The sequence below is a fragment of the Abramis brama genome, assembly GCF_963993115.1.
Source record: "Abramis brama genome assembly, chromosome: 9".
Lineage (NCBI taxonomy): Eukaryota > Metazoa > Chordata > Actinopteri > Cypriniformes > Leuciscidae > Abramis > Abramis brama.
In genome coordinates, this window is record NC_139971.1 from 32,461,978 (window position 1) to 32,485,582 (window position 23,605).

Here is a 23,605-nt window from a genome sequence, read left to right on the forward strand (position 1 = left end):
TTCCAAAATAACCTGGAGCGATCAATTACAGATTTATTTCACTTGAAATTCCACCAAGTAGCCTACATCTTTAAAGGATTTTGTGAGTTCTGAAGATGGTTGTTCATCATCATCATTAAATTATATTAACTGTTAATAATTAAGGATTTACGGATTACACATTTAAGTTGGTTTCCCATGCAATTTCACAGAATTGCTCTTTTGTTTAGTAACGCGAAGTCCGACTCCTTTCTATGAATCGGTTCTTTTCATAGAAGAATCGGTTCTTTCACTCAACTGGTTTCAAAGAAACGGTTAAACGCTTCGTCGATCAGACTACCTGACATTACGGGTATGGTCAGTCTCTTTTAGAACATTAATAAGTTATTTAGACAATTCTTAAACTAAATTACATCTGTTGGCTGCAAAGTTGCACGTTTTAATAAAAAATTGTGTGGTGAGAAAACTGTTAGGTAACTTACGTAACTTACGTAAACGTTTTCAGTAGGCTACATTTTATTTGTTTCATTTCAACTATTAAAGTAACGTTAACGCTCTTTTCCTTCCATAAGTCAAATCCTCGATTCACTCTTGGTTTATCAAGTGTAACCTGTCAAAATAAAAATCAGTGAATCGTTTATTCAAGAATATTTCGGACGGTTCAGTCCATTATAGGCTATAAGATAATTTTTGTGAAACGGTTCAGCATCGAAAAGATCCGACTTAAAATAATTATTAGTTTACTGTCTGATTAACTCTTAAAACTATTCGATTAAAGGGATAGTTCACACAAAAATTTAAATTTTGTCATCATTTACTCACCCTCATGTTGTTCCAAACAAACCTGTATGAATGTCTTTCTGTTTAAAACAAAAGAAGATATTTTAAAGAATGTTGGTAACCTGACAGTTGGCGGTAGCCAAACTTAATACAGTTTATGGAAGTCAGTGGATGTCGCGGCATCAACTGTCACCAACATTCTTTAAAATATCTTATTTTGTGTTCAACAGAAGAAAGAAACTCAAACAGGTTTGGAACAACATTAGGAGTAGTAAATTATGACACATTTTTTATTTTTGTGTGAACTATCCCTTTAATACTCAGGTACCAGCAGATGGCGCAAATACAACATCATCACAATCTCAGTTATAACGCTGCAGTGTTGCTTTTGTCTCTGCGACTTTAAATCAATAACCGACGATTGTATCAAATTTATAGCGATGCAGCATAGTTTAATTCTACCCGCTTCAAGCGTCGGTGAATCATTTTCCCCTTTTCGCCGGAGGCTGAGATGATGTCTCATTCATATTTCCAATAAGGGAAACGCCTATCTGTTGATGGCATCTTGGGTTTGTAACGCAGATCCTATTGCAGCTGATTTAAGGCGACTGCGCAGAACTGAAGAGCCGCAGCAGAGGAGTGTTCACACTTCACACAGCACCAACCAGACACCATGGTCAAGATGAGAACACCCCAACTCACGATCTCCGCTTTCCAGAGAGGAATTATGTCTTCAACATGAGGCACGTCTTATAAATGCAAACTGCATGATCAGCCTGGAAAATCTGGGACGACTTTCAGCTCTTGGCCTGAAAGGCAGTTGCGTTGAGCGTACGATCCAACAACTAGGCAACCGAGAACACTTGTATTCTTGTTTTGTTCGGAGAAAACCCCACATGATGAAATTCAAGCCAAATCAGACAAGGACATATGACGGAGAGGGCTTTAAAAAACGAGCAGCGTGTCTATGTTTCAAGAACGATCGGGAGGACGAGGTAAGGCTGAGAGAAGTGCAAATGTGGTTGGTGGTTTATGTAGTGCTATAACTGTCGACTACTGTACGACTACTGTCGCCTACAGACACGTCAGAAATAGATATTGCAACCTGTTTTAAAGTGATATTCCTTGTTACTATCTAGTAGGCTATTTTATTTTACCAGGAAATCAATGTAAACCAACAATTAGTGACTAGAATCATTAGATTCTTAACACTTAAACATAATGTATCATTAATGCATTAACTAACAATAAACAATACATTTATTTCACTGTTTATTTATCTTTTTTAACGTTCTTTAATAATAATACAACTGTTCATTGTTAGTTTAGCTCAGGTGCATTAAATAGGCTAATATTAACAGATGGAAGTGGAACTTGATTGGAATCAAGTAAATGTTTAAAATACACTTACTAATATTAATGAACGTTTTAAAAGTAATTTTCATTGTTAGTTCATGTTAACTAATGGAACGTTATTGTAACATGTGACCACCTAATTAGTTACTTAGTTACTATCTGTCCACTGTTCCACTGCAACTTTGCTGTTGAGTATCTTCCGACTATGAAGTTCCTCCTTTATGTCTCACGTCAAGTTCCTTTGACTGTTAAACATATATTCTGTTGGACTGTCATTTTTATGATACTGCTAGAAAATGCTCTTATTTAGAAACATGTTTACATGGAATATTTCAGAATGTATCACCCACATGTATTTTAGATTTTATATGTCAGGTTGAAATGTATTGTATAATAATTTATAATTTTATGGATTGTGATATTATCATGTAAATATGTAAATTAGCCCGATGCTAACATGGCTATAACAGATGCAGCAGTTATGTAATCCAAATTTACCAGCAACTATATAATAGGTAGGCTACTAGTACTTATTTATTGTTACTAGTAACTATCCTAATAGTATGTGTTTCAGCTTTATTTGATACCTGTGTTGTTACCAGTAGGCCTACCATTTTTTTTTAAATTACAGTTGTTAATCAGAATAGCTACAATAGTTCAACTAAAAATATTGGTCACACTTTAGTTTAGTGTCCAATTATCACTATTAACTAACTATTAACTCTGACTTTTGCCTCAATAATCTCCTAATTACTGCTTATTAATGGTTAGTAAGGTGGTTGTTAAGTTTAGTAGGATTAAGGGATGTAGAATATTGTCATGCAGAATAGGGCATTAATTTGTGCTTTATATGTACTAGGCCTAATAAACAGCAACTAATTAATACTGAGAATTGGTCCCTAAACTGTTACCAAAATTGTACTTGTAAGATGAAAAATGAATTTAAAAAAAATGAATGAATGAGTCTATTTAAATAGCATCACAAAAGCAGGAATATGTTCTAATAACTATCTGAATAGTAAAGTAACTAAATAATATTACAAATAAAGATTACACTTTACAATAAGCTTCTCAGCGCTCAATGACCACTAATCCATGATTCATGTCTAGAAATATATGACTGTGCATGGAGGACTGATGGCAGGTTTTATAAATGTAATCAATGAGATCAGCACACTAAAAGCCAGCAGTGAGCTTTACTCCTGAGTAATGACAGCATGTTCAAAACAGGTAACAATATAAGTATATGAGAACGAGAATAAAGGAACACAATGTTCTTAATAAGCACGTTTGCACTTGTTACCTAAGCTCTTTAAATGTACTGTATAGTATGATATTTTGTTTTCATAGAGTTAGTTTGCTTGGTCTCAGGTATTTTTTTAAGACAGAGCTGGATTTAGTGCGTAAGGTTTTTGTGATTGACTGGCGAATGCTTGCCATGTACAGTACAGACAATTTATGCACCTTTAGGCTCAAAATGTGAAATGGATAGTCAAAAACAATCAGTTTTAGATCTAAATCACCCAAAAATGTATCATTTACATAATTTACTCACCCTCATGTCATTCTAAACCTGAATGACTTACTTTAATCTGTGAGATATTTTGAAAATCTATGTATTTTTTTTGTTTGTCTATATGCATTGAAAGTCTTTCAAAATATAATTTGCGTTCCACAGAATTTAAAGTCTCTCATTGAAAAGTACTATCAAATTAATCACCCGCAGCATTTTGCGACCTCCTCGAAAGTAGTTTCTGCTTAGACTAAAAATACTGTCTATTATGAAACTTGTCAGTCACAGTCGAGGTGCTCTTGACTCCTGAGATGAGGGCTTGACCTGATGTGGAAAGTGCACTCAGAAATTACAGGAAAATGCTGTTGTATACACAAATACTCCCCCATAGATGTTTTCTTTTCCTTAAATGAACTTGACCAAACTACCAAGTCAGTGAATCTTTAATTAAGTAATACTAGAGTTGTCAAAGTTACATAAAGCATGTTGAGGCACGGGAGCCTCCGACCCTGAATGTTCCGCATTGCAACAGGACCTGGTCTCCTAGGTTTCTCCTCCATGTGATTAGCACTAGGAGGGGAGGGGGTAAGTTACACTATGTTCTAAGGTTCCAAGTGACATATCAGGAGCAATTTATAGAACCAGAATGACAGCAATTACTGTCCCCTGACTGAGTCCTTTTTCCACTTTTTTAATCTGTCTCTTTCTTTCAAATTTTTTATCCGATTGCTGTTTAGCTCTCTTTTATCCTCCTCTTTGGGAAGGATCTTACCTCTCTTTTTTGTGTATTTCTTCTGATCATTTGAAGTGTTGAGTACAGGAACTCTACTGTGGACGTCAATGCATTCCTGCCGTGGTGATAGTTAGCTGAGTACAAGGTACAACATAGCTCACTCGAGAGAAGTGCAGTCCTTCAGCTCATCTGCTGTTTGTGCTCTTGTCCTACAAGACCTCACAAAGCCTCATAACAGGGCTGGGGGAAAATCTCAATTTGATGAACCGATATCGATTCTTAAATCCCAAGAATCGATCTTTTGGTCTATGCTGTTTTCAGTCGATTAATGAACAAAACGTTGTAGCGTGCGTGCCTGCCATCCAATAAATTGCAATAGAGTGGTGCAGGTATGACATCAGAACCCGGAAGTCTAATTCGCCGCTGGTTCCTTAGAGAATTTCCTATGTTTTTTTAATGGGTTTTTCAATTTATGAGTAAAATAAAGCCTGTGGTAAACATAACTTGACGATACTTTGACAACATTTGGTTCTACAAGGTAAATTACTCACACCCATATCGAAAACGCAAATTTTAAAGCAGTTTATTTTTGGAAACATATGTTTCTAATACTAACAAGTAACTAAACGACAGTTTTGGGTGTGTGCAGTGTATGTTGTAGAAAAAATGTCAAAGTATCGTCAAGACCTTTTTAACTTATGAACTGAAAACTCCCATTATAAAGCCCCACAGGAAAATCTCGAAGGAACCAGCGGTGAATTAGACTTCTGGGTTCTGACGTCATAACTGCACCACTCTATAAGCTTTGTTCTTTGTTACTGTTGTAATGACACAAAGTCTCAGCTTTCAAATTCTGTCCATTTTATAATAAAATTCAAACAATGAATATCATTTTGGCACTCTTTAAAGTCCCTGTGAACCACAAGTTGCAACCGACTTTACTTCAGTGTTGTGACGTATTTCCCAGTGAAATTGAATATTGAATTGGGGTTTTACTTTAGCACACCTCCTCTCCATCCCTTGCTCATAGCAGTCTGACGGTTTGAGGGAAGTGGTTAAGGATATTCAACCCAAGACGTCAAACTGACGTCATCAGAGAAGGAACGTCATAGAGTGGTGCAGGTATGACAACACTTTGTAGGCCAAAACGTGGAAGCGAGTTAGCATTTAAGCACCTCCAGTTCCATCGTCCCGAAGTCAATGGGTTTTTTGAATGGGTTTTTTGTTAAATGGCTGAAATAAGGTCTCTGGTGAACACAAGCTCAAGACACTTTTATTCCGTGACATAAAACACCTCAGGATTACCCCAGGCGGTTGCTAACAATTGGCTAAATGGGACTACAGAGGCAGTCGAGGAGATTAAACGTCATTATGCCGAACATGCAAGCTCAGTTCGCTTTTATAGCCTCGTTATGCTTATAATTGTGCTCTTATAAACTATTCTAACTCAAACTTTCTGGGGAAAAGTCTTTAAGATAACCGAAAGAGTTGTCGGAAGATTAGTGATGGTGACGTTGAAATCGTGGGATCGTGATGTACGCTAGTTCGTTCATTGCCTACCTTTTGCTTTTTACTTCTGGTGACTGCATTTAGGCTTCAAAATTCATAAAAGTTGTGTTCATCTGTGAAAATTATGAACAAAACGTGCAAGTATCATAAACTTTTGTTGATCACAGAGCTTGTTTTTAGCGACAATCCAAAAGCCTATGGGAAAATCCTATTGGGTTTTTCTCGAGGGAACCAATGTGATGCTAACTGCTGGTTGGCCTACAAAGTGAAGTCATACCTGCACCACTCTATTCCGGAGTGGAAGCTTGGAATCGTGGAAGCGTGGAAAAATTACCACGACAAACAAATGTTTTTCGGATTAATTGTTCACCACAAGAATAGTAATGTGCGCTATAGTAAATAGGGTCAATTTGGATTTCATGACTCAATCGAAGTGGCAAGCAATGCAGAGCGCACGTGAACTGATCATCTCTTTCTCTTTACTACTAGTTGCAGCATAAAATAAACATGAATGAACATCATAAGGTATGTTGAAAGATACAGTACAACTTAAAATCTGTAATATGTCTAGTCGCTGAATCAGTGTTTCAACCACGGAAAGACGTCAATAGCTTGTAAACTATATAGCACGTATTTGTCAAATAATCAGTCAAATAATCTCTCAAAGGGTGTTAAAAAATTATGCAGAATATTACTTCTGGTTCATTCATCACACTGGAAAGGTCAAAAGTTGAGCGTATTGAATTGTGAGGTACAGTATTCCAAACATAACAATAATTTGCTTGTGTGCATTGCATGGTAATACCACAACAGTAATAAGCATGTCATTTTATCAGAAAAAAACATGGTTTGTTGACTTTCCTCATGACAGTGTGGTTGGGATGTGTATTTACATTCAGAAAGAATACTGCTGATACAGTGCTTCTGAAAAATGTGTTTGTGTTTTTGGGTGTGTGTTTCGGTTGAGCAACTGTCATTCTGTTGCCCACTTAAGACTTTTATTGAATGTGGTGGCTTTGCTAGTCTTTGTTTTGCATCTTGGTAAAATGCCTGAACTGTTTTTCTTTGGACAGAGTTGTCCCAAACAAAAGTAGGTTTTATAACTTCAGCTTTAAATATACAAAGAATTATGTTAGGGATAAACAGTCATTTCTGGTCTACCAAAAGGACCACGTTTGCCTCAGGGACTTTATTTCAGTTTTTGAATTGTCAAGCTCAGCAGACTGATTCAATAACAGTTGTGCCAGAGTTGTCATAGCAACAATGATCCCCTTAAATGCGAACATGATACAGTGGACTGAACCTGAACAATGACCCTTAAAACAAGCCAGAATGAAATGGCACTCAGTTGCGTGCTGTACGTGACTGATTTTAAGCTGCAAGCGTTTCCCCCTTTAGCTTGTGAGCTTTACATTTTAAACTTGCAAATGAAGTGAAAGGTTTGAAAGCGTGAATTTCTTGGTAGCCTAGTTTTGTGCTATTATGCATGTGAGTTGTTTTAGTCGTCTGGGACAGCATTACGTTAGCAACTGGAAGGTCATGGGTTCGATTCACAGGGAACACACACTGATGCTGTAATAATAGCCTATATAGCTTCAGAAGTTTAGGATCCTGTTTACACCTGGTATTAAGATCGGATCACAAGTGGACGATGCTAAACACAGGTGTAAATGGGGTCTAAAAAGTTTTGAGCTTGTCCACTTTTGACCACTTTCAGAAGTAGTCGAAAATGCATTTGACTGGATTGCTTTCATGGTGTAGTAGACGCTCATGTGGTTGAATGCATTTGAACAGCCGCAAAAGGCTGCCTACTCTCCGCATACTGACCTATGGGAGGCCCACTAGCCAGATTGGATTTAAACTTTGTCAGCTGAAGACCTAAGTTTGGCTTGAAGACGAAATACGTATCAAGCACAATGTTCTCTCACCATGATTTCTAACACGCACTTCGCGTTCGGCATGGTCTTGTGGATGTCAGATTAAAAACTAAAGCTGATGCTCTCCGTATGTTTTTCTTTCATCTCCGTGCGCGTTCATATGTAAATTACACAAGCTTATTTTGTCCATTAGACCGAAAGATCTGAAAAAGCCCATACATTTATCCGCCCCTCGAAGAAATCAGGACAGAAATGGTTGAAAGTGGACAAAAGAGATGGATTAAAACACCAGGTGTGAACGGGAATGTGTCTCCCTCGTCTGCTTGTGATACGATCGAGCAAAACACATCTTAATAGGATAATAGCCTATAGGATAAAAGCATTTGCCAAATATGATGTCTTGCATTCAAAGTTGCAAACTATCTGTGAAATTATAAAACCTTTTATAATCTAATCCACAAATACATTTACAGACTTTCCTGAAATGTCAAACACAGCCCTGACCCTCATGCCTATCGTGACTGGAAGACAGCCTGTCTGCTGGTGTTTGCCCAACTATAAAGATTCACGTTCTCTTTGGTCATGTTTATGACGATGGGGGTCACACCGTGCCCCTCAGACTCAGGCTGGGATTTAACATGCATTTCATCTTGAGTGTCAGTTGGGCTCTGAACTGGGTCAGTATGTCAGCAGATGCTCAGGTCTGTGAGGGGTTGGAGTAATAAATAATCATTTTTATAATGGAGAAAAAGATTGAGTAATTGATTGATTATACAAGTAATGCTATTCAGATGAATGGGCTGTTTTTAAAGTCATAGAAACTGTTATCCATTTGTTGTGGCTTTCAGACAGTCCTTGATTCAGTCCTTTTACCCTTGATTTTTAACGTCATCAGCTGGTAGAGTGTTCTATAAACAGCAGGGTTGGGCAATGTGCACCATTCAACACGAGGAACGGGAAACACGAGACAGCCGAAGTTTGAAACAAATGTTTAACAAAAGGAAAACTATACAAAAGATATGTGTAATGTAGCAGTCAGGCATCAATAGTGTAATGCTAAATCAATGCAGGGAAATGTAATATGCTGTGTCATTGTGGTGTGTGCAAAAAGAAGCACAAAAAAACAAAGAACAAAAGGAAACAAATGAAGTAGGCCACCCGCGTCTGATCCATCTTGCTTCTTTTAAAGGCCCAAAGGGAAGTAAGCAACAGGTGTCTACAATGTGACCATTTAGGATGGCGAAGACATCCAGCCAGCGCTGGGGAAAACCGCACTTAAGACACGGGTCGTCACAAAATATAAAACAAAAATTAAACCCATATTATTTCTAGTTGCTAAGACAATATTTGTCATTATCATTTAGCTTAACTTGATGTACTACAACTGAAAAAAAAAATAGATAAAAAAATAGATAGCCATTAAAAAATAATACAAATAAAAAAACTTACTAAAAACTTACTAAAACTTTAACAGATCTTAAAATGAAAAATATTAATAAAATCTATAATATCTAATTTCCAAAATAACAATAATACAGTGAACACTGTTACAAACAGAATTCTTGCAATTTGAAGTAGAATGGAGTGAAACGTCTAACTGCAAAAATCTTTGAATAATGCATTTAATTTAATATCTTTGAATTATACCTATAAGTGTTGTCATACATATTTCTAGAATAAGGCAATTATATTAATTAGAAGCATTTGAAATTCCAAATGTAGGAATTTAATTTATATACATTTTATTAATTTATATTTATTAATAATTGAACTTATGTTATAGACTATGGTGGCAGAACAGTTCATTTCCCAGGATGCTCTAATTTACTCAATGTAAAATATAATAAAATAGATTCTTGATTTGATGGTTAATAATGTAGTCTACATATCAGTGGTTAAATTCTGCCTTTGCTGTTTTGTGCTGTTAGTCAGAAGATTTGTTAACCTTGTGGCTTAGTTTTATCAATTTATCAGTTGCAAGGATGATTGAATCAAAAAGTTTTTTTTCAAAGCTATCAGTAGGTGGGGAACTTTGCATAACAGTTAAATATTGACTGCAATGCTTGCTGAAATGAAAGTGCACTAAATTGCTAAAAAATAAAGGTGAACAACTTTAACTCTAATTACCATGCTGTATTTTTATCCTTGAACAACTACTGCAACTGAACCATCTGCATTAGTGGGCATATTGATTCTTAGGTTTTCGCAAACTTAGGCTATGATTGAACCGTGTGATCCTTCAGGAGAAATGTAAAGGCGGAACCTGTGAGATTTCTCCACATCTCTCATGGTCACCTGGTCTAGCCGCAGCTGTTTTTGCTCCCACACCTCATACCCCAAAGCAGAGCTTGACTCTCAGCAGACAGAATCTGTCGCTATGGCTGAGACAGCTGTTGCCGGTAGTTTATTTATAAGACGTGATTCCACAGATATACGATTGCCTTCTAGAAGAGTAGTGGAGAGTGACAGCATTGAGCGAGAGTAATGTAGTAGCTCATTATGGAAGCAGAAATGCAATTGTAATAAATATACAAATTTTAGTAAAAGACTGATCAAACTTTCTAAAAGATATTTTGGGAAATGTCTTTTTTTTGTCCATGCAATGAAAGGCAATGGGGTCCAATGTTGTTTTGGAACCCATTGACATTCATTGCATGGACAAAAACCGTCAAAACATTAAAGCTACACGGTGTAGGATTTTCTCCCATCTAGCGGTGAAATTGTTTATGACTACCAACTGAATATTACTTTCTAGCCCCTCCCATTCCGAGGGCGTTTTAACTCCTACGGTGGCCGTATTATTTCAAATCTGCCGGCAGTCGCGAGTAATCTCCCCCTCGCATTCGTCACGGTGCCACTGAGTGTAAAAACGCGAAGGGCGAAGCTTGAATTTCCAGGTATATCCCTCTTTGGCTAATGTATTTTCAAGATGGAGGCGCAACATGGCTGCCGCCATTCGAGTGACTCGCTCGTATGTATTCTAAATGGCAGATTCTACGCTTACGAGAATACTTGATTAGTTGCTAGAAGTAATTACACATTAATGAGCACATATCATTTTGAAAGAACAAAGTGTTTTTTGCTAAGAATCAACTTAAAAAATTACACAGTGTAGCTTTAACAACATTAACCATTTCTCACTATTAAGTAAGGGTTAATTCCCGATGAGGTGTCCATTATCAGGTATTAATGGACGACGGCGAGGCGTGAACCGTCCGACGCGCAGCGGAGGTCCATTAATACCTGACAATGGACACCTCGAAGGGCATTAACCCCCTTATACCATGGTCACTTACGAAAGAAAGAAATATTTAATCAATTAATAATACTTTAATGTGTTTTAGAGTAAAAATCGTGAGGGTTTTTATTTATTAAGTCGAGCGCACTATTTAATATCTCCCGTATACAGGCGTTGCCAAGTAACGTGGCCACAGCGACCCGACCGCAGCAGTTGATCAGTGAGTTTGAGCCAGCGCCATAATTTTGAACTGTCATCAGGCAAATTGACGGGATGCCTTTCCTAGGTGTACATTATCACTTTTTAACGGACACCCTGCAGCCAATCAGAATCGAGTATTCACCCAGACCATGGTATAAGTAACTATTAACTATGACTTTTGCCTCAATAAACTCCTAATTAATAGTTAGTAAGATAATTGTTAAGTTTAGGTATTGGATAGGAGGATTAAGGGATGTAGACTATTAAGACATTGAACAATTGACACTGAAGACTGAAAAACTGTCAAAACATTAACTATCACTCTTAATAAAAATGAAATGAATTGCTACAGTACATGCTGAGGCCAACATTTCTTCTAGAGTGCAAGGAAGTTTATCAGATGGATGGTATTTTTGCTAATGATACTTTGAGCAGTATCAGGTTAGGCTTAGTTATACAATCAAGATGTCCTGACAAAGTGTTGATGAGAACTTGGATTTGGACTAGCTGACTAAGCTCTGTGTGTGTGTGTGTGTGTGGCAGGTTTTGCTCGTTAGCAGCAGTCGACACCCAGATCAGTGGATTGTTCCAGGAGGAGGGATGGAGCCAGAAGAGGAGCCTGGAGGAGCTGCGGTTCGAGAAGTCTATGAGGAGGTGAGCTCTGTCCTCGAGGTTTCTTTCTCATTGGTTCTCGACTCTAGCCCTGAAGCTCCAAATTCCTGCAGAGTGAAAGTTGCTTTCACACCATTTCATAATTATAGTAACAGTTCTGAACTGTAAAAAGCCTTCACGTGCTTGTTGAACTTGTAATTACAAAGTGTAAACTCGTAATTTTCTGAGAGCTATGATTTTTACTAGCTGACCACTGCAGATTTAAAGGGTTAGTTCACCCAAAAATGAAATTTCTGTCATTAATTACTCAGTCGTTCCAAACCCGTAAGACCTTTGTTCATCTTCGGAACACAAATTAAGATATTTTTGATGAAATCCGAGAGGTTTCTGAACCAGCCATAGGCAGCAATGTCATTGCAACGTTCAAGGCCCAGAAAGGGGGTAAAGACATAGTTAAAATAGTCCATGTGACTACAGTGCTTCAATCTTAATGTCATGAAGCAACGAGAATACTTTTTGTGCGCAAAAAACAAACAAAAATAACAACTTTATACAACAATTTCTTCTCTTCTGTGTCAGTCTCCAACACTGTTGATGTTGTAAACACAGTGCAGCACTTCCAGGTTCTACGACAGAACGCCGGCTCATTATTGGCTGACGCTGTTCACGTAAGCACCACGACGCATGCGTGTGATGCTGATGCTGGAGCTGGCCAATAATGAGCCGGCGTTCTGACGTAGAACCCGGAAGCACTACACTGTGTTTACAACATTAACAGCATAGGAGACTGACACAGAAGAGAAGAAATTGTTGAATAAAGTTGTTATTTTTGTTTGTTTTTTATCAGTAACTGTGACTTATCAGTTGATCTCTGTTATTTATGTATTTATCAGCATAAAATAAAAACCTTGTCTTATCTTCTCTGGTTTACTGAAGGGGGTTGCATCATCAGGTGGTCTGTTGGGTAATGTCGGTCCCTCAGGCTTCTGATGGTCTGTCGGTAGGTCCAAGGTCCTAAATGAGGCTTGACTGTACTGTAGTTATGTTTAAAGCGCCAACATAAGAGACCGTGCTCATGTTTAGGTGAGAGTTATAGTTTGCAGCTGTCTCATATCTTGTCACCAGGATTTTTTGTTTTACACCATGCCATACTGCTTATTGCATACTTAGCAGTATATACTATATGCTGCATACTATTTTTTTTTTTAAAGTAACACAGTACAGCAAGTTGCAACCAATCATCATCTTGGTAAACCAATTTTTAATCCAGTTATGGACAAATGTCTTAAATTAGTCAAATAATGACTCAAGAATAATATTATAAACTAAAGACTAAGCTCACATCTTTGTTTATCTTTTTTTAATGTGTTTTATGCAGTTCAATTATCCATAAAAAGTCCATGAAACATTCACACTGCATTCCATTCAGTTTTTGCCCACACCTTTGACTCAACTGTTTTCGGTATGAGAGCTATGGTCATGTGATACCACCACCACCACCACCATATAGATTCCTCAATCATCATTCACAATCTGTACATCAGCCCGTTTTCTTTCATCTTCAATTTAAGAGGCTTCACTAAATGAATCTTTTCATGTTTAGCCCTGCTAATGGTTATGTGGTCCATTTCAAGGATGGGCTGTGTCATGACATTGAAGTGCCATCATAGAGGATGCCAAGAGGGTAATTTGTTGACAGCTGTGAAGCATTACAGCGACATTTAGAAACCGTGTCCTGTTACCGTTGGCCTCGTCCGTCTGAAATGCACATATCCCTGAGGTTCAAGAGTCATGGTGTTTGGACACTTGCAGTTGCCCAATGTGAATGCAGCTTAATTACAGTAGTCAATGTTTTTTTTTAAAAGTATGAAATTAATTATTGTACCCTAAACGAATAGTGACGTTTACAACAGGGCTGGACACGCTATCTGGATGTATAACAAAATAAAATCAGCCTGCATTAATGTTTTCTTTAATAACATATTGAATTGAATTCAATAATTTAAAATCGATTGAATTAGTTTTACATTTTAGTTAACTAAAGCATAATTGCATAACACTGAAAAAAAAAAAAACCCTGCCCAACTAAGTAATATTTGGCCTATTTTTTCCTTCATGCATAAGACTTTATTTTGTACTTCGAGGGATTTTTTTGTTACATAATGGTTTAAAAGGTGTAACTCAAGCCATTCAAGTGTTAGGGAGACCCTGGAGGAGATCATAAACCTGTCTGTGAATTACAGCATGCTGCTGCTGGCTATGGCAACACTCATGGGACATAAACTGCTACCCCCCCGGGGGTTTGCCAGGGATGGGATGTCCCAAAGCTCTTGCGAAGCGGGTCGTTTTTTTATAACAGGCCTCTTGTAAAAAGGAACTTTTTTATTATTTAATGATAACTTAATACATTTGTTTACTTGAAATGTTAAAGAGGACTTATTATGCTTTATTACATTTCAGGTCTCTTAAGAATGTAATTTTGCTGTTTGCACAATGCACATTAAAAAAGTCTGCAAAGTTGCAAAGTACAAAGTCCACTCCAAAGTGAGTTATTCTCTATATCAGTAAGAACTTTTTCTGAATTCCGTACACTCCTGGGCAGAAAAAAAGGGCCAAGCCCAAAATGGCTAAACACTAAGCTTTTCATTGTCTTAACCACAAATTATTGGTCAGGAAATTAGCAAAATGTAAGCAAATGCACTCCTATGTGTGTGGAGTGATTAATCACTATGAAGCATGAGTTGCATGGTGACGCTCCAGAGCGGTGTCTTCGGAAATCTGGTGAGAAATATAACAATGAATGCATCTCTACCACAGTGAAACATGGAGGAAGAGGAGTCATTGTGTGGTGGCACAATGGTATTGGTGAGCTACATCACTGTGAAAAGTCTTATAATGCTTTGGAGTACAGGAGAATATTGCAGAATGGCTTGCTTCACAAATGAAAAGTTGTTATCTAAAGAGAAATTATCAGACGTTATTTTTCAACAAGACAATGCTCCAGCCCAAATTGCAAAGATAACCAAGAAGTGGCTTGAGAACAAGTCCATGAGGCTCATGTTTTGGCCTGGTCAGAGTCCAGATTTGAACCCTGTTGTGCATATTTGGTCTCACAATAAACTCAAATGAACTGGGAGACCTTTTTCAACTCTTAATGAACTGTTTGAAATCATTAACATTGAGTGAAACAACACTGACTCTTCTTCATGTAAAAGGCTGTCTGCAAGTTGGGGAAAGGCTATTCCTAAGTTACTTTAGCTACAGTATTTGTGCAATTCTTGTTAATTTCCCGACCAGTGATTTGTGATTAAAATGGTTAAGACCACTAAATATTTAGCCATTTTTGGCTTGGCCTGTTGTTTTTGCCCAGGAGTAGTGTAGTCTTGAGTTTTCTTCTGGGAACGTACACATCACAACATCCCACATTGAAATATTTATTGCCTGAGGCATACACAAAAAAGTCCCCTTGGTTGAGTTGCATTTGTAGTGTGTTGAAATTCGCGGCTATGGTAAGGGGTGTGACATTTCCGAAACACGTTTGAAGCGGTTGATTAATTACAACACACTGGTCCAACCAACCAATCAGAGCACATTGTGCTTTTTGAAAGGAGGGGCTTTATAAGAGACCGGAACTAAACAGATAGTTACTGACAGACTGGGAAGCGAGGTGCTGCAACAATGGAAAATATGTGAAAAATAAGGTGTTTTTTTAACATTCAAGCATGAAAACCTATTCTAATTGACCCCAAAAACAAAATCAAGGCTTTGTAAAAGGGGAGCATAATAGGTCCTCTTTAAATGAATGTAGCTAGGCCAAAACTCTGAATGGGACATAAAAACGACATGAAATGTTTAAATTTGGTCCTTTTCCAGCTATGATGTTTTTTTTCAGGGTTTGTCTAGGGCAATGCTCATGTTAAGTGATCGTGTCAGATGAGGATACACAGAGATGACAGAAACACTCTCAGGGTATTTTAAATAGACAAATCTCTCATAGTCCCTGAAATCGCCCCCTGTTGTTTGTCAGTTCCGATTTTGAACAGTCGTATCAACCCAATTTGCAGGGTGAGCTCGGGCTGGTTGGGGCATTTTGCAATGTCTGAATGAAGACATGATGTTCCCTTATGAGCATTATGTTGTCCGGGAGTCTCCTGTGTTATGGAAACACGCAGCTCAGGTCTCCCGGATCAGTGAGCTGGGGCTAATGTTTTGGCCTGATGTGTCGGCGTCAGCTGGTACGGTTCCAGAAATTTGGTGTGTTCATCTTCATGTTAAGCCAATGTTAGCACTGATAGAATCATGCTGCAGTTTATGTCATAGCCGAAGTCATTTGCCGAAGTCATTTGATTTGTTATGGGACTATATTTTTTGTTATTCAACTATATTTCTGTATGATTTACAGTTTGATGCCTCAACCATGTTTAAAACTGAAAAAGCTTGTAGGTTGGGACAAAAGTGAGTCTCTCTAATGCCTTTTCTGTGTCTATTCCTGCTTAAACAGGCTGGTGTGAGGGGTACCCTTGGCAGGCTACTGGGGGTGTTTGAGGTAAGACTGCCAAACTGCCTTATATAAAATAAGATGCGGTCACTGATACTTCAATAAACAAGGCTTTATTTCATAAACATCTTCACACCTACTCAGTGCACATTGTGTAGCCATGTGATAACTTTATATTTCTCATTCTGTACAGCAGAACCAGGACAGCAAGCATCGGACATATGTGTATGTGCTTACTGTTACAGAGACACTGGAAGACTGGGAGGACTCAGTCAATATTGGTGAGTTGATGTTATGAATAAGACTGTCTTTTGTACAAATTCAGATTAATTCAGTAACTGCTGAAATGTGATTCATAATTGTTTTTCATTCACTAAAATGAACCGACTCAAAAGAGTTGTCACTTGTGAATCAGATCACATTTGATTTGGATTTGCTTTTGAGTTGATTTACTTTTTTAAATGAAATGTATACTTCTATTGTGCAAGGATGCAATAAGTTGATCAATAGTGACAGTAAAGACTTTTATAATGTTGCAAAAAAATTCTGTTTCAAATAAATGCTGTTATTTTAAACTGTCTATTCATCAAAGAATCCTGGAAAATTTTCACCAAAATATTAGGCAGCACAAAGTTTACAACATTGATCATGACAAATTTTTTGTGCACCAGATCAGCATATTAGAATGATTTCTGAAGGGTCACGTGACACTACATTTTAAATTGTTCGCCGCTGGCAAAACCAGCAATGCAAGTTTGAGAGGTGGCGCCCCGACAAATCTCGCGAGAATCACGACTTGCTTTACGGCACGACGTCACATACATCAACAACATATGAAGCAGCCTCTATGGAAGACACTAGCACGCATTTCAGACGTGAATCATGGCAGAGTCGACGAAGAAAGTGCGGTCGGAAGGGACGGCTCTGCGTGAGTGGTATTTATGACAGTAACGTTAAATACAAGTACTCCACAGCGACTCAAGAGGTCGCTGTTTGACAAAAACGGAAACTGCATAGTGTGCCTTTAAACGACACCGTTTTCAACTAAAAACGTAAAACTTTTTATGCCGTTTTCTGCTTTTAGTACATTGTTTTCGTGTAAATGTACTCTTAGGCTGATTTTAAAAAAAAAAACGGCTTGAAAGTAGTCTGATTTGTGTGCTATATTACAATTCTTCTGAAGCCATTTGATAAATTTGCTCACTAAAAATCCTCCTCTCCGCCATAGTTCTCAAATCTCATGCAAAGCTATCATACGGCTTCAGAACAAGACTTTTGAATATTGCAGCACACAGGCCGCATTGATTACCATGGAAATTGGGTCCTTCAGAGAAGTTCACCTGTAACAAAGTGACCTCTTCCCAAGTCTGCAGTAAATCAATAGTCGCAACTTTATTTGTCTGCAAACAGCTTAGTCTGCTAACAGGACAGAATTTAAATAGTTTTAGACAAGCTTATCATAACCAGCTCATTTCTTTTCATAAGGCGCAACTGCTGATCTGTAAGCAGCTGCAAATATGAGGATTTATGTAACTATTCTCCAAAGCTATTACAGATATAGAGCAGGCATGTGGATGATTAGCCACTTAAAACCTTCTACTTACTGAATTTTTGTTGTCAGGAAGGATACACAATAATAACATTTTCCCACAGACAGCGCAATTCAAAACTTGCACTATTTGTAGATGGTGAGGAAAGAAAAAAACAGGTAATCCTTCAGTCCAAGCAGCCGTATAAATAGACCGAAGTTTGTTCACAGGGAGGCGTGCTGTTAGCAGGGGCACAGTTGTTTTCCAGTTAGCGTCACTACACCCCCTAACGCTGGCCTCGCTCTGCTTGTACCATAGTTTCGGCTGCCAAATAGGGCATCATAACCTCAATACACAGAGAGGAAGCGGGTGTACTTGGCACAGAGCTGAGCTGAATGCATAGAAAAGCTCAATAGTCTGATTGTCAAAGTAATGACCTTTAACCTTCCCGCATATATGACATTTAAAAATGCTTAAGGTGAAATGTTTAAGTTTCAGCACTTTGTGAGAGACAGTTTTGAGGACTATAAATACAGTGGAATGTTTGTCAGTCAGATGGTTGGGCAGCCAAATGTCTGTCAAGTTTACTGTGAAGTTGACCTTTTGTACTGTATTTAAATAAAGCTGTGCATTTTTTAAACTGAGCAGCAAGTCTTCAAACCGTCTAGATCTTTAATTCAGGTCTGTGTCTCCTTAATGATGATTCTGATCTTTGTGTTGGCTGGTTTTGCATCCGCAAAAAAAACGAAAACAAAAAGCAATTCAAAACTGGTTTACGCCATATATGTGTACCAAAACATACTGGATATATAACTTTCTTAACATAGTAAAATATTAATGTACAACAGCACAACTTAACAAGGTTAAACCTGCTACTATTGATGCCTGGACACCCTTATCGTTCCATTTACTGGACTGTTTAACAAACATTGGACATTTTTTATTGGATGTCTGTTGCCTCCCTTTCCCCTATTTGCGCTTGTTGGATAACATTGTTAAATGTTACTACTTGTTTTGAACGTTCAGAGAACTTTTTTTTTTTTTTTTGCATTCTCTTACATAGATGGTATACCGGTAGACACGATTAACCGGTTGAAATTTGGGACTATCTGCTCTATCGCGGTTACGCGGCTCACATGACGTTGCTGTGCTACGCGGTCACGAAAGCTTATCGTTAGCATGCATTTTTAACTATTGCTGTTTAAAAACAAGTGATTTTAAACCGTTAAAGCGCAGTTAGCAGCGAAAGACGACTCATTTCGCTATATGCGCTGCTCATAAAGCCACTGCTCATAAAGCGTGTGAGAACTGAACTGAGTGCTTTTTGCCGACTAATTGGGCTTGAAGAGTTAAAGAGATAGTTCACCCAAAAATGAAAATTCTGTCATCATTTACTCACCCTCAAGTTGTTCCAAACCTGTATGAATTTCTTTCCTCTGTTGAACAAAATGTCAGTAACCAAACAGTTGTGGTTCACCATTGACTTCCATAGTATTTTTTTCCTACTATGGAAGTCAATGGGGACCAAAAACTGTTTAGTTACCCATATTCTTTAAAATATCTTCTTTTGTGTTCAACAGAGGAAAGAAATTCATAAGGTGAGTAAATGATGACAGAATTCTACAATTTGTGTCTTTGTTCTATTGTATTTTTTTCCTATATGCTTGTAATTGGTTTCTTTGTTCTTTCTTTATCACTTTTTGCAAGTCTTCAGTAAGCTTTAGAGTTGTTGTTTTTTTAACTTAGGCCAGTATTTTTTTTTGTCATATTGAAAATGGTGACAAGAATGATTAAATTTCTAGTAATTTTAACTAGTAATTTTATATCATCATAACCTTATTTAGAGCAAAAATAACTATATCGTGATATATAAATAAAATAGTCATATCGCGATATAAGATTTTGGTCATATCACCTACCCATACTCTAACAAAAAAAATTTCTGAGAAACTTTGCACAAAGGGGAACGCAAAACTTTTGTGGGAGTATGGGAGGGCGATATGACCAATATCTTATATCACGATATGACTAATTTTATTCATCTAGGATTTTTTCCCATCACCATGTCCCTTAAGGGGATCCGTAGACTACTGTATTTTATGCTTTTAAATATTTCAAAATGCTCTGAAATATGTTTTGCAGGTCGGAAGCGGAAATGGTTCAAGATCGACGAGGCGATCCGGGTGCTACAGTGCCACAAACCTGTCCACGCAGAGTATCTCCGCAAACTCACTCCTCACTGCGGCCCCACAAACGGCAATGCTCAGGAGCCGGAGAACACGGATGACAACGCCCCCCTCCGCCAGACAGCCTCACAGGACTGTGAACTGGCCCGTTTGCACAGATAGAACTGCCACTAGAAGGCACCGATGCAAGGAAAGCTATTGGAAAAGACAGTTTTGCATGTATAATTTCAATGTTTACTATTTGAAATTTTTTTCAAGTGTAGAAACCAAAGGCTTGTTGTGAAATGCCTGCAAGTTTCCGGGTCAATAAGAACAAGGAGAGTTGTTTTCATAATATTTCATTCGTAAACGTGCATTTCAAGCCAAATAAGGTAAAGTTATTTGAAGAAGAGTGACGTCAAGTCAGCGCATATTAATGGAGACGCGTGCCGTGATGGATATTTTAGAAATATTATTTTACAGATGCTTTAGGTGGAGGAAGACAATGATGGATGTGAAAAGGACTGATTGTTGTTTAGAAAAGATAAAGGATGAGTCTTTTTGAAATGCTGTCTATTTATATCTAATAGATAACTACTCTTATTTGTTAGGTATTGGGTCAAATTCTTGATAAAGAACCAAATAGGGGTAAAAAATTATCATAATCATGAATTATAGAATACGTAAATAGTCTAAAAGAGGATTTGGGCTACTTTTGGTTATATTAGATGCCTTCATCACAGATATCTACCTGTAATATAGGTTTAACATGCTGTGAAGTTGAAGGTCTTTTCACAGTTTGGTCTTAAATGTGAATTTGCCACATTAAGCGGTGCAATGTGATTACGCTTCTTTCTCTTTGCACATAAAGGTTTCATTTTCCATCTCCTATAATTACTTCTGAGCCACTGTCTCTTTAAGACACAATGGCATTTGGTAAAATGTGAGAAAAAAATAAATAAATAAAAGTCTGGTGTCATTGGTCCATGAAAGACTATGTAATGTTATGCTGTTTATATTGCCTGAAGTGATATTCTGAATATTTCAGAAAAAAAGGCATAAACACCTAATGTTAACTCTAATACATCTCTTGTCAAACCAGTTTTTTCTAAGATCTGCAGAAATGCAGTATACATTTATTTTGATTATAGTAACAATTCACGTATAAATAGCTAAATCTTGGGAGTTTAAATAGCTGAGGAGGAATTTTATGTAATTGTGCATAATGCTTTTCCTTTGAGGCCTTTGTAATCTTCCACTATGTTTTTTTTGTTTGTTTTTTTTCCAGTGGAATTTTTATGCGGAATTCACTGAACGGGATGGAATATGTGGCCAAACTGTTTTATTAAGACTGTAAATGGTAAACTTACCTTTCTTCAGAGGGAAGATTGCATGTTAGGTTGTAAATATGTTTTAATATTAAAAATGTCAGCTTCTGCCTTAGTAGTTTATTTGGTATTATGAGTCCCACAGTTTGTTTTAGACATTTAAAGTTAAATTATTGCACTGCTAAAAACACAGGCACCTCAGCTCTTTACTTGTTTATCAGTGAGGCTCAATGAACACTGTTTGATATGTAAAACATTATGGTGTTAAAATGTCCACAATGTGAATGTGATTTGACAGAAATTGAATTTTTTTTTTTTTTGCCTGTCTTCGGAAATCAAAATTTTCAAACAAAATAAACTCATCTCTGTTCCAAACTCAGAATGAACTCTGTAAAGAACAAGTCGGGATGTTAACTGTGATTTGTAATAGCTTATCTGTGTGCATATATTGCTTTAGAAAAACATGGCTAAAAGAGGGATTCGGCATGATAACATGGAAAGTCATGTGGCAAGTCTTCTCTTGGAGGCATATAGCTGAATGCAGGTAAAGTGGGCCATCAGGTAAAGTGGGCCGGTTAAGCTTGATTGTACTGTGCTCAATGGGTTTATACTTTCAGAGCATAACAATGGTCTTTATTAAAGAGATTCTATTTCTTTAATAATTTTGGTTGATGCAATATGACATTAGGGTGTGTGGCCACACCTAAAAGGAAGATTCCCTCAAGGTGAAAGGTTGAAAACCCTTTGACATAAGTTTTTTAAATCTATACAAATATTATTCTGACAGTTACCATTTTGTTTGTTACTACAGTTGACAAGGAATAAAATTGGTTTAAGAATGTAAAAATGTTTAAACATTTGTTAGTTTTCTTTCAAGGTGCAAATTTTTGCTGACCCACTTTGGCTGAATGTGTTGGATAAAGTGGGCCAGTGGGGTTTAGGTAAAGTGGGCGACCTTTAACCTTCAGTAATTATATTTCAATTCTTTAAATAAATTGACATCCACTGGTTATTTAATAGCTGATGTGTATAATCTACTTTTTTTAGAGTGTGCAGTCAGAAAATTCAAGTAAGAAATAGAAGAAAGGAAAGAAAAAGCAGAAAGGAAGGCAAGGCATTAAGTTTAATCTGTGGTGTGAAGAAAGGATGAGAGGAGCAAAATTTAAATGCAGAGTATCAAGCTTTAAAATTTGGACAAAAGTTAATTTAAGGTGTTTATAGAAAACAGACAGAATTTTTTTTTTTTACAATATGTTTACCATTTTAAATATTCATCTTGTTCAATTTTTGTTAGCCTTGTAGTTGCATGTGTTATAGTCAATTTTTTAATGTTGAGAGTTCATTTTCATACACTCTGATTTTTGACATTCTGATTTCTGAATAAACACAACATTTACTATCAGTTTTGAATTTTAAATTGAGTGAACTTGTGTATTTTACGCAGAGGTGGACAGGTACAAAGTACATTTACTTGAGTGAGTACTGTACTTAAGTACACTTTTTGAGTATCATACTTGAGTATTATATTTTCTGGAAACTTTTTACTTCAACTTCAACATTTGAAAGACAAATATCGTACTTTTTACTCCACTACAATTCTGTCAAGGTCCTTGAGTAGAAAGTAGTAACTAGTAGTAAGTCAGGGGATGATTTTGGTTGCAGGGGTTGCATTTTGGTGGAAATGAAAGTCGGGTTGACATCAGAGTCCAATGTCAGGTTGACGTCAACATCCAACATTGGACAGACGTTGGATTTTGTTTGGAAATGAAAGTCGGAAAGACGTCAACCCGATTTTCATTTTCAACCACAATACAACATCTGTCCAACGTTGGAGACTGACGTCAATCTGACGTTGGATTCTGACATCAACCTGATTTTCATTTTTAACATCTTCTAAATGCGAATTTTGTCATTATTTTGGAGCACACTAACTTATAGATAACAGTAAGGCTAACATATTCATACTAAAAGCCAAAAATACAAACAAAAAATATTAATTCATACTAAAAGCCATTTGGGTGTCTCAAACCATTGTGGACGTTATTGAGTGCACTTATTCAATCTCACATTCAATCCCACTACTGGAACTGTGTTCTAGAAATACATTTGATATTGATATGAGGGTGTAGGAGCGGACACACTGGACACAACCAATATCTGATTAATGTGAATATTATTACTAGTCATCCTTTTTTTTTTTACCTTGTAGGATGTTACAAAATGAAATTTGTCTGGAAAGCATGATCTATAATGTTTTGTTGGTATATACCTTGCAAATTTAAATATT

At 37.1% G+C, this 23,605-nt stretch overlaps 1 protein-coding gene across 2 annotated transcripts; it reads left to right on the forward strand.

The window, feature by feature from the left end:
* The first annotated feature begins 1,155 nt into the window (after positions 1–1,155).
* Positions 1,156–22,732, forward strand: nudt4a (nudix (nucleoside diphosphate linked moiety X)-type motif 4a). 2 transcript variants are annotated; one of them, XM_084124786.1, is made up of 5 exons: positions 1,156–1,754; positions 11,730–11,840; positions 16,300–16,344; positions 16,493–16,577; positions 19,968–22,732. In XM_084124786.1, the coding sequence occupies exons 1-5, from the start codon at positions 1,527–1,529 to the stop codon at positions 20,171–20,173; spliced, it is 675 nt and encodes a 224-aa protein (XP_083980912.1). In that variant the 5' UTR covers positions 1,156–1,526; the 3' UTR covers positions 20,174–22,732. The 2 variants fall into 2 exon arrangements, with proteins under 2 accessions (XP_083980912.1, XP_083980911.1); XM_084124785.1 differs by having other exon boundaries at positions 1,176–1,754; positions 16,490–16,577.
* The last annotated feature ends 873 nt before the right edge of the window (positions 22,733–23,605 follow it).

Excerpts from the sequence above, each read along its gene's own strand:
- nudt4a (XM_084124785.1), top strand. The coding sequence starts at position 1,527 with ATGATCAGCCTGGAAAATCTGGGACGACTTTCAGCTCTTGGCCTGAAA. Across the intron at positions 11,841-16,299 it reads TTCGAGAAGTCTATGAGGAG|GCTGGTGTGAGGGGTACCCT; the intron begins GTGAGCTCTGTC and ends CTGCTTAAACAG. Across the intron at positions 16,345-16,489 it reads GGCTACTGGGGGTGTTTGAG|CAGAACCAGGACAGCAAGCA; the intron begins GTAAGACTGCCA and ends CATTCTGTACAG.